Source organism: Abramis brama, assembly GCF_963993115.1.
Source record: "Abramis brama genome assembly, chromosome: 7".
In the NCBI taxonomy this organism is placed as follows: domain Eukaryota; kingdom Metazoa; phylum Chordata; class Actinopteri; order Cypriniformes; family Leuciscidae; genus Abramis; species Abramis brama.
Window position 1 is genome coordinate 14,150,487 of NC_139969.1, and position 12,474 is coordinate 14,162,960.

The 12,474-nt window shown below is 37.3% G+C and overlaps 1 protein-coding gene across 1 annotated transcript; it reads left to right on the top strand.

The window, feature by feature from the left end:
• Positions 1-4,306: 4,306 nt before the first annotated feature.
• On the top strand, positions 4,307-10,020 carry LOC311086552 (receptor expression-enhancing protein 6). The gene is made up of 5 exons (XM_084119489.1): positions 4,307-4,563; positions 6,547-6,640; positions 7,276-7,414; positions 9,323-9,491; positions 9,664-10,020. The coding sequence occupies exons 1-5, from the start codon at positions 4,446-4,448 to the stop codon at positions 9,696-9,698; spliced, it is 555 nt and encodes a 184-aa protein (XP_083975615.1). The 5' UTR covers positions 4,307-4,445; the 3' UTR covers positions 9,699-10,020.
• The last annotated feature ends 2,454 nt before the right edge of the window (positions 10,021-12,474 follow it).

Here is a 12,474-nt window from a genome sequence, read left to right on the forward strand (position 1 = left end):
AAATAAAATAAAATAAAATAAAATAAAATAAAAAATCACCATCAGGAACAGTGTTTCAGATTCAGATTCAGATTTTTTGGAAAATTTTATTGGAAATTTTAATTTTATTGAGGACAGAAAAACCAAAAATCTGATCTGAATGTGTTATGACTAAATTATATACATTAATTCACAATCAATCAGTTAAATCATTTATGCAATGCATGCTTACAACCCCAATTCCAGAAAAGTTGGGACATTTTCTAAAATGTAATCAAATAAAATATGTGTGATTTGTTAATTCTCTTTAAACTTTATTTAACTGACAAAAGTACAAAGAAAAAATGTCCAATGTTTTCACTGGCCAAATTAATTGTATTTTGTAAATATAAACAAATTGTGATTTTGATGGCTGCATAACACTCCAAATAAGTTGGGACAGAGGCAAAATAAAAATTAACAGGTGAACTGGTTATAGGTGAAAACTTTGAAAATCTTTTTTTTGTACTTTTGTCAGTTTTACAAAAATGTCCCAACTTTTCTGGAATTGTGGTTGTACAAGTGGCTTAAGAGATTAATATCTGGATTTCATATTACTAATTCAAAACAAAAGCTTTCAGCGCTGCTAAAATGATAAAGGTATTAGTATAATTTTCCTAGCGTAAATAATCTTATTGGCAGCTTAGCTGAAATCTGTTTTTTATGTATATTTTTGGATATTAATCCATTAACTCCTGAAGGGGTGGATTCCTCTGCTGCTTCATTGTATATCTAATGAGTGATTATAATCAAGGTATTAATCAATATTTTCCTTCTAAATATCAAATGAGTAGAATGACATCTCTGGCTTATGATATTTTACTTGGTTATAGAAATTACCAGTGTGATTACTGAAATGTTCTTTTCATGTATTCTCTAATGTCTGTATTTGGTATCTGTGAGGTGACTGCGGGTCTAGCCCATGCTAGGAATACAGCAACAGTGTTTGCTTATTTAGCCCGGCTTCCAGAAACGAAATATGGACTCGTTTTGTTTGAGAAAGGTATTCAACGTGTTATATATATATATATATATATATATATATATATATATATATATATATATATATATACTCACCTAAAGGATTATTAGGAACACCATACTAATACTGTGTTTGACCCCCTTTCGCCTTCAGAACTGCCTTAATTCTACGTGGCATTGATTCAACAAGGTGCTGAAAGCATTCTTTAGAAATGTTGACCCATATTGATAGGATAGCATCTTGCAGTTGATGGAGATTTGTGGGATGCACATCCAGGGCACGAAGCTCCCGTTCCACCACATCCCAAAGATGCTCTATTGGGTTGAGATCTGGTGACTGTGGGGGCCATTTTAGTACAGTGAACTCATTGTCATGTTCAAGAAACCAATTTGAAATGATTCGAGCTTTGTGACATGGTGCATTATCCTGCTGGAAGTAGCCATCAGAGGATGGGTACATGGTGGTCATAAAGGGATGGACATGGTCAGAAACAATGCTCAGGTAGGCCGTGGCATTTAAACAATGCCCAATTGGCACTAAGGGGCCTAAAGTGTGCCAAGAAAACATCCCCCACACCATTACACCACCACCACCAGCCTGCACAGTGGTAGCAAGGCATGATGAATCCATGTTCTCATTCTGTTTACGCCAAATTCTGACTCTACCATCTGAATGTCTCAACAGAAATCGAGACTCATCAGACCAGGCAACATTTTTCCAGTCTTCAACTGTCCAATTTTGGTGAGCTCGTGCAAATTGTAGCCTCTTTTTCCTATTTGTAGTGGAGATGAGTGGTACCCGGTGGGGTCTTCTGCTGTTGTAGCCCATCCGCCTCAAGGTTGTGCGTGTTGTGGCTTCACAAATGCTTTGCTGCATACCTCGGTTGTAACGAGTGGTTATTTCAGTCAGAGTTGCTCTTCTATCAGCTTGAATCAGTCGGCCCATTCTCCTCTGACCTCTAGCATCAACAAGGCATTTTCGCCCACAGGACTGCCGGATACTGGATGTTTTTCCCTTTTCACACCATTCTTTGTAAACCCTAGAAATGGTTGTGCGTGAAAATCCCAGTAACTGAGCAGATTGTGAAATACTCAGACCGGCCCGTCTGGCACCAACAACCATGCCACGCTCAAAATTGCTTAAATCACCTTTCTTTCCCATTCTGACATTCAGTTTGGAGTTCAGGAGATTGTCTTGACCAGGACCACACCCCTAAATGCATTGAAGCAACTGCCATGTGATTGGTTGATTAGATAATTGCATTAATGAGAAATTGAACAGGTGTTCCTAATAATCCTTTAGGTGAGTGTATATATATATATACATATTACCTATAGTTGAGTGACCATTTCTTGGTTAAAATCTTTACTTTACTGTGTTAGATTAAAGTGTCCTCTCATTGAGAGAAAGAACATGTTATCTGGATGTTTTGGGAAGAGTCTCATGTTTATCGTTAGAGCCTGGCCAAATCCAACCTTGAAGAAGCTGTGTGTCTGTGTGTGTGTTATGGTTACAGGTTAAGGAACAAGTGGCATTATTGGAGATTGACTGACTTGTTTTCTTCGACATGTTGGCGCCCATCCCAGATCTGCAACCTGGAAGGTCACGACGTGCCTAAATTCAGGGTCTGAGTTTCAGCCGCATAATCGATGGAGATATGCTTCAGTCTATCAGTCCATGTGTGGAAATTTATGTTTATCTATTTCTTAGCCAATCAGAATCATTTAACCTGAAGCAAGGATGTTAGACCTTGGTGAAATGGTATAACTGCTGTGATCTTTGTAAGCGGGGTGGCCTATGAACTCCTTGTGAGTCTTGAAGCTGACTTCTGCTGATGAAACTGCAAACTATTTTCAGTACAAAAGTTCTTTTAATTTTATTAAATTGACTGCACTTCTAACTCCTGGTCTTAATCATATCTGATCCTTGGGTCTTTAAAAGCAAATCCCTAATACTCCTCATACAGCAATATAGCTGAATGATAGTGTCGTATGAGATATCTCACACAGACTTTATTACCAATCACCTCATATATCATTCATTAATTCATTCAATAATTTGTTCTGCTGTAGCACAACAAGGCCTTGAGTTAGTATACGAGCAACTTATGATATGACTGATAAATTGTCAAATGTGAATGGGGCAAAACAATCCTTTTTTAATGAAAAACATTTTTCTATTAAAACTTCAAAAACTTGAAACCCTAAATAAAATGTATTTTTGACAATTTAGCATCCTATCTTTAAAAAACAGATTATTTTATTCTTAATAAATACTTAGGCCTATATTACAAAGATGGGTGTTCAGATATTGACATTTGATCACATCTACTAGAGGGAAAATTAAAACATTTTCAGAATAACATACTCTTGTGTCAATTATTAATGGCAGTTAAAATGTATTGCCTTTAGATGTTTAAAGGGCAACAACTCCAACTTAGTCCCATCTTTGCTGAAGTCTCCCTACTAATTTTAGAAATACCATATAAAATAAAAAGTTAAATCAAAATAGTAAAGCAAATGCTAAAAGAGCAAACATTTCTTTAGGGACATAAAATGAGAGCAGCACAGTGTAACTGAGCTGAATGGCGAAAGAAACGAAGAGAACAGTGCCCTCCTCTGGTACATTTTAAAAATGTCAGATGTGTTTGAAATAAACAGCTAAAGACTAATGTATGCTAGGTCATTTCATAAAACCCATTAGTAGGTCATTTAAAATTGAAGATTAATATAGATTACTTACTTTTTATATTGACATTATGTAGGATTTCATCTCACATAGCCCAGCTGGTCCGCATATCAGAGGCAGATATGGGTTCCCTTTGAATTTCCTGAGTTTTGAAATATATTAGTAAAATCAATATACATACAAACAAACAAACTCAAACGTGAAATTTTAAGAAGCTGTGTGTGCGTTTTCTGTTTTTGTTGTTGTTATTTTTACAGCTGATAAGTGACGATGACTACACTATAGTCTGAGGGAACCTTGCGGATTAGCTTTGAGTTAGCCTAAAAACTCATTAAATTTAAAATTTAAAAACCTAAAATTTAGGCCTACAACCAAGGCTGCATTTAGGGGGTAAAGGGAAGATAGTAAGAGGAAAATAGTAAAATAGAACATTTTATTCTTCTGAAACAAAGCCATACTTCCATTACTCTCCAACACGCCTCCTTTCAATGCAACCTTACTCTCAGTAAAAGGCGCAGCTAGTCAGCATTCAGCAGAATCGTAATCACCTGTGAGGGAGGTGGAAACATATATTTTGATTAGATTCGATTGGTTCATATAGTTTGTGCTCAGTGCCCGCCTGTAACGAGCCAGTCCCGTGCTGCTGCTGAGACTGAGGGACAAACTTCCCCAAGTTAGTTTGCTTAGCTTGGAAAACTGTTTACAATTCTGGTCCTTGTCACGGTCTGCTGTACTACTATAAATAAGGAGGGACAAAATGTTAAACACTATTACAGAACGTTACGACGCGTTTTTTAAGCAGAAGAACGTAGTAACGGATTTTCTATCTGTTTTAGAGCAAAAAACTGGAGTTCAGAAACAGTACATTGCAGCAGGTACGTGACTGGTTTTAATCCTTCGTTTGGAAGCAGTTTTAATTATTTAGTCAGGGATAGTAAGCCTTACATTATGTAGGGTATTCAAGCTTTGGCTATATCAGCTGTCAGACTTTGATGGACTTCCGTGAGTTTAAAGTCCTTGTATCCATGACCGTCGTCGAAAATTGATTTTCTTTACAGAAATATGTGTTCTGTTCATTCTTTTAACAAGTAGGTCTAACTGATTACTGTGACCCATATGCCAAGCCTTTGTTGAATGTTGCAAAGGGCTTTGGGAGTCATACTGATAACTGTCTGTAGGCTGCTAACTTAGCCTACACTAACGTTACATGGGGCTGCTGAATATGGAATTCCGAGTACACACACACACACACACACACACGATTCAGAGGTTCTTTTGCGCTCTGATTGTCATTACGCGGTTCCAGACATCATGGCATGGTATTACATTCTCAGTACAATTAAAGCCATTTGTAGCACACACTGTTGTTTATTACCGTTTTATATAATTTTTATTTATTTATTATCAATGGACAGTTGTTGACTCGCTTGAACCGATTCAGTTTCTTCAAATAATAGTTCAGACAATGCTGTGGGTTCAGACCGGATTTGAGAATCGGTTGAACCAATTAATTAAAGAAATTCGAATCAAGAGAATGATTCATTCACGAATCAAACATTACTCTACTGCAGGGATGGGCAACTTCGGTCCTGGAGGGCCACTGTCCTACAGAGTTTAGCTTCAACCCTAATCAAACACACCTGAACAAGCTAATCAAGGTCCTCAGGATTACTAGAAAATTACAGGCAGGTGATTTTTTTTTCAGGGTTGGAGCTAAACTCTGTAGGACAGTGGCCCTCCAGGACCGATGTTGCCCATCCCTAGTCTACTGTGTGTGTGTGTGTGTGTGTGTGTATGTGTGTGTGTGTGTGTGTGTGTGTGTATGTGTATGTATGTACACTTGTACAGATATCTTTGTGAGGCCCGGTTTGAGTTTTAGACCTGCAAGGCTATACGTCCTCACTTTCTGCGACCCCTTTAAAGGCCTGTTTGAGGGTTATAATTATGTTAAGTGTAGCCAGGTTTAGGGTAAAGGTTTGGGTTATGCACTTATGTTATAGGGTTAGGGTAAGGAGCTAGAGATTGCATTGTATCAATGAATGTCCTCACAAAGATAGATGTACAAGAGTGTGTGTGTGTGTGTGTGTTTGTGTGGCAAGAACAGATGCTGCACGCACAGCTTTCCCCCGAGGGTTATGTCATTTCCCTGGTGCATTTACATCGGTTTATCAGTTACTTCTCTTTGTTTTAACCGCATGTGAAACATCAAGCAGATGATCTGTAAAGTGCCATTATCAGATGTGTTAATGGGTCCAGTGGTTCAAATGCATTGACTGGTTACCTGAAATGTCCTTCTAATCGTGTGATGTGGCTTTCTTGTAAGACATCTCTGGGTCTAATTTCTTCTTCCAATAGCCACTCCCTAGGGTTATTTTTAAACAAGTCTTCAAGTGTCACTGCTGAATTGCAGTGGCTAGACTACATAGCCTGATTGGGGACAAAATCTCTTACATAGGCAATACGCAATAATACATTTTTTAGGTCTCAGGCATTTTTAACCAGACTTTGTATAAAGATGATTTTCAACTGTTATGAAAGATATAACACATCTAACATATCTACATTGCATCTAATTTGCATATTAATGTGTTCTTGGGGCAATGTCTCTACAGGACATTCAGACTTAATACTGTGACATGTATGATCTGAGATATTCGCTAAAATATAATGTCCTCCACAGAGGAAACAAGTCTATGTCTCAGGAGGATATAAACAATGTGTTTGAGTGGCCTTTGTTTGTTCTTGTTCTATCCTGTTAGGTGTCAACAATGAGACCAAAGGCAAAGTCATCAGTGCTCCTAAATGCCGTTCTTCATTTGAATAATGGGAGTGATCATGTGTCTCTGTTTGTTCTGCAGGCGCCGTGTCTATTGTGGGACTCTATTTGATATTTGGATATGGTGCCTCTCTCCTCTGCAACTTGATTGGTTTCGTATACCCAGCGTATGTCTCGTAAGTATACGTGACATCAAATTTCACAAATGTAGTATGGTTATTGGTGAAGATTTTTGACACACACACACACACACACACACACACACACACACACACACACACACACACACACACACACAGGTTTACTATCTTTGTGGGGACTCTCCATAGACTTAATGGTTTTTATACTGTACAAACTATATATTCTATCTCCTTACACTAACCCTACCCCTAAACCTACCCATCACACACAACTTTCTGCATTTTTACATTTCCAAGAAAACTCATTCTGTATGATTTATAAGCTTGTTTACCCATGGGGACCTCAATTTAGGTCCCCACTGTGACACGAGTCCCCATGAGTCTGTGTGCATTCAGGTTGAAGTCCCCACCGGGATAGAAAAACATGAACACACACACACACACACACACACACACACACACACACACACACACACACACACACACACACACACACACACACACACACACACACACACACACACACACACACACACACACACACACACACACACACACACACACACACACACACACACACACACACACACACGTGTATGTATGTTTCCACAGCACAATAATGAGAGCAACCCACACTGAATTGGCCTGTTTTCATTCTGTTCCTCATACAGCATCAAAGCCATCGAGAGTAACGATAAAGATGATGACACCAAATGGCTAACATACTGGGTGGTTTATGGACTCTTTAGCGTGGCTGAATTTTTCTCTGATATCTTCCTCTTCTGGTTTCCCTTTTACTATGCTGGGAAGGTATGGTGTTTCAGTATCAAAACATATTTCGTTTATGCTTTGATTGTATTTGCTTGTTGGAGATCTGTTTTAGAAACCATCTGCCTTTTTGTATGCTAGGTTGCTGTATGAGAACTGTAAATGTATTGGTATGTAGGTCATGCTGAGAGGTTTTGCATCGTGTATATTTAGCATGCCTGACTATCTGCCAACTTGACCAACAGCCTCATTTTAATTTTGATCCTTGTTCTAAATTTGACTGAGTGCTTTATAGCCAATTTATACAAATGAATGGCAGCTGACTAAGTTGAACTGAGGTCTTACGTGATATGGATAACACTTTCCAATTTTTAATTCCTAATTAAAAATCATTTTTAATGAGATGTTCACTATGGCATGATCTGTCTAATGAATTTGGACAGTTTGATGTGGATGTGGTGAGATGGTAACATTTTATAAGAGTACTAGTAAGGTTTCATTTGTTAACATTAGGTAACTGCATAAGTTAACATTAATTAACAATCAACAATACTTCTACAGCATTTACTAAACTTAGTTAATGTTAATCTCAGCATTTACTAATTAATTTTTAAGATCAAAAGTTGTATCTGTTAATATTATTTTATGCACTATGAACTAAAATGAAAATGGACATTTTTATTAACTAACATTAACAAAGGTTAATAAATGTTGTAAAATATAATTTTAATTGTTAGTTTGTTTTAATTAACGCATAAAGTAATGTTAACAAATTATACCTTAGTGTAAAGTGTTACAGGTTAGATGTTAAAGGGGACCTATTATGCAAAATTCACTTTTGCATGCTGTTTGGACATAAATGTGTGTTGGCAGTGTGTGTACACAACCACCCAATAGTGATAAATCCACTCACTCCTTTTTTATTAATCCCCATACATCATAAGCAGTGTCTCCCAACGACCTGTTTTCAGAATGCGGCTTTAGTGACGTCACTAAAGCCACAGGCCCCGCCCACAAGTGTTGACAGACACTGCTGTTTTAACATAGACCCGCCCTGATCGAGTTCACAGCGAGTGACACATCCGCCATTGCTGCACAATGAAGCTCCGAGCTCATGAAGCTCCGCCCCCTGTGCCGTGCAGTAGCAGCTTATTTGCATTTAAAGGGCACACACTAAAACAGCGTGTTTTTCTGAGCACCAAAAAGTGACAATTTAAACATGCTGTAAAAAAATTTCTGTTGGGTATTTTGAGAGAAAACTTCACATACACACTCTGGGGACATCAGAGACTTATTTTACATCTTGTGTAAAGGGGCATAATAGGTCCCCTTTAAATCAGTGTATTGATTAGTTTGATGAGGTTGCTGAGTTTTATGTCAAGACCAAGGGATAGTCTGAGAGCACTAAATTGTCAATAACCAGCTGTGTTGATGTAAACCATAAGGAATATTCAGTTATTACTTTAAAACTCAATTTTGAATTCTGTTTTCTTTAACCTGATGTTCAAATGTTACCACATTTTAGAGCATTGTAGTTTGGGGTTGCTAAGATTTTATGTTTTTGAAGGAAGTCCCTTGCGGTAGCTAAATACAGTAAGACTAGTGATATGAAATATTACAATTTACAGTAATTGTTTTTCTCTTTTAAAATGTAATTTATTCCTGTGATGGCAAAGCTGAATTTTCAGCATCAGTCTCTGGAGAGTTTTCATACTCCAGTCTTCAGTGTCCTTCAGAAATCATTCTCATATACTGATTTGGTGCTCAAGTAACATTTCTTTTGATAAATGGTTTAAAACGGTTCAAAAGAACGGCATTTGAAATAGAAATCATTCTGAACATTATAAATGTCTTGACTGTTACAGCTGTTGAATTGAACGCATCCTTGTGGAATAAAGTATTAATTTCTTTATGAAGAGAAATAAAAGGATTGCATTTTTCATATTTCAGTGCCTGTTTCTGCTGTGGTGCATGGCTCCGTTCTCATGGAATGGCTCTCAGATCATATACACACGTGTGGTGAGACCTTTCTTCCTCAAGCATGAAGCAGCATTTGACAACGTTGTCAGCGATTTGAGTGGCAAGGCCAAGAGTGCAGCAGAGAGTGTGGCAAAGGAAGGTAAACAAACTCTCAGTCCTCAAATCCATATTCAGTCTGTTATTAAATTACTGCTTGTGTCTTATGTAATTCGTTCACTTTTGCATTGTTGTAAGCTAATCAATATTTGGGCATTGTCAACAATCTGTATGGTCCAATTTTAGGTTTGTTTTCCTCTGCCTTTTTCCAACAGGCTTCACATTGCTGAACAGTGATAAGAATAAGTGATTTGAAGGTGGGGATATGAAGAATAATTTTACCAGGAGCCCTGTGTTTACATTTGTTTAATTTATTTAGTCACTAAAACCCAATAAAATGATTCATCTTTACTGCATCTGAGCCAGGCAGTGCAATCATCTCAAGATGGCCCTTAAAAGTTCTTAAGTTTCTCAAATGGTCCACAAACGTTCTTGGGATACTATTTTGTGTTCATCCTATACATTATTTTAGCACTTTGACCAATGAAAGAAAATGTTTAAGTCACTGTCTTTTAATAAATAAAACTGGAAAGAGCTATGCCTAAATATAAACCATGTTCTCCAAATTTGAATTTGTAGTCTTCATTTATTTTCACCAAATATTACTTAAAGTTGAACTTTAAGTTGCTTCTGTTTTGTCTCAGGAAAAGTTAAATAGGCTTGTCTTTTTCAGTGTATTAGTTTCAAGCATGACCAACATATGTTTTGATATATGGTGTATTTGCTATGTTGTCTAGCTCTGGGGGGGTCACGTGGATGATAACTAAATTTCTTACATATCTCCCTTTCTGTAAGATCAAGGTCAGTGTATGTATGTGCTTCTAGGTTGATGCTGAGGTGCAGGTATTTTAAATTGTGACCTTGAACTTCAGACTTTTGAAGTTGTGGCCTCTAGGAGTGTACATCTCACCCTGGGTCCCCTACTTTCTGCACTCCCTGGGCAGTTTGACGGCTCACCGTGGCTGCGTCTGAAATCGCATACTTTCTTGAATAGGTACTTATTTTGAATAAGTTTGACTGCTAAAAAAGTATGTTCTATATAGTATTAATGAAATCTGGACGTACTGCATTCGTCATGTTGCCCTTATGTGACCTACCAGCATCGGTTGCGTCGCGTCACTGTCATTCACAAATCCTCTTTAGTGGCCTCATGGGATAGTACTCATGGGGTGTCCATCGTATACTTTGCACTCTTCAGAATCTCGCCGGAAGAAGTAGGTCATCCGGGTGTTTTTTGCCTACTCTTAATGTGAATTCGGACTTACTACTTTTGTGACATACTGTTTTTCGGCTACTATATAGTAGGGAAGTATGCGATTTCGGATGCAGCCCCAGTTTAGTTCATCATGCAGATTGACGGGAGAACAATCCAAGATGATGTCATGAGAGTTTGAGACGTAACTACAGGGGTCAGGGGTTGATTTCTGTAGATTGCTGCTTGAGCAATTCATACTTGTAGTATTGTGGGTTTGAGGTCAGAAAATGAGACCTAAAAAATGAACTCCATAAACAAGTACGGCAGCTTGGAGATACAGTATCTCCAGCTTTACCCTTGCCAAGAATAACTCTATTTTAGTAGTGCACTATTAAAGAGTTATAGGGTATTAAAGCGTTATACATGGGATAGGAAACACAGTATAATATTTCCTATTGGCTATTAAGATGTTATGCAACAAAGCTGTTATATTAATCGTTTTTTTCCATAGTGGACAGAGAAATATGAAGCCATTTTACACCCTTTCAGTATGCTGAACTTGAGAGAAGACTAATTATACCTCCTCAAGCTGCAACTATCAGTGGACGAAAACAGGCCATTGCTTCATGAGTCATTCTTTATAACAGGAGATATTGGAAGTAGTAATCATAATTATGTACTTTTGCTCTTTTTACTGCATCTGTCAGGGCTGTCAATTATTGTCAATGTCAACAAGAATGTACTTTGTCATTTGTGAAGCCTTGATTGTCTACATTACAATCTTGAAATAATTTAAGTAACTTAAGGATCTGATTAAGTGAAACAACAAACTCTGTTGATGTCTATATTGTTAAAGTGTAATTTGAGTGGTTATTTTGGTAATTTGAAATGTTCTAATTGATTAAACAAGTCTGTTCACCCTTCCCTTTAAAATCAACATATAGTAACATTTGCAGTGCTTGAAATACTGTATTTTCATACTGCTCATGCTACATAAGAAAGTACATATATAGTATATATTTAGTACTGTATGTGATAACCAAATTACATAAATTCAATATTTAGCTTGAGATATAGCTGGGATATTATTATATCTTACTGTACAATGAGTCTGTTTTGCCATTACACTAGTATTTTTTAAGAAATAGAATGCACAAGCATGAAGATCTACATGTACACACATTTTATAGCCTATATATTTATATACATAATATTTAATATATAAAATAAAATGCAAATAATATGTGCACTTTCATATTAACGGTGCAAGTAAATACAGAGGTCAAGTATCTGCCATAACAGAGTGTGTGCAATGTTGTTTAATTGGGCAATGTCACTGAGTATGTGTAATATTTGTTCAGGGAAGGCAACAGTTGTAGTGCAAGTGGGAATTCAAGTGTACCACGGGAATCCGAGCAAGAAGTAAACAAGGGTGTGTGAATCCCTGTCTGATTGTTTAATCATGTTAAAAGCTGAGCTATAGCGGAACAGCATTCTCAGGTTACCTTTGTATTGCAAGAGGACAATGTGAATGGCAGCAGAGACAGCGGTCTCAGTGCATGCGAGTACACTTAGCAAACTGTGTTTTCACTGAGATCTGGTTCTGTATTGACCCATGATCATTCTGTTTAAGCACTAATACTGACAGTTTCCATTTAAACATCTTTTCTTTTTTTATGGCTTAAGAAGGGGACAATTGATAGGGATTCCAAAAAGTTTAATGGCATGTCTATGAATAGGCCTAGCCTACAACTACTTTATGTAGAGCACTGCCTGGATGCGCACTGCTGTGCAATTGGTAAATAAATTCACACAAGATTGTATGCATTTG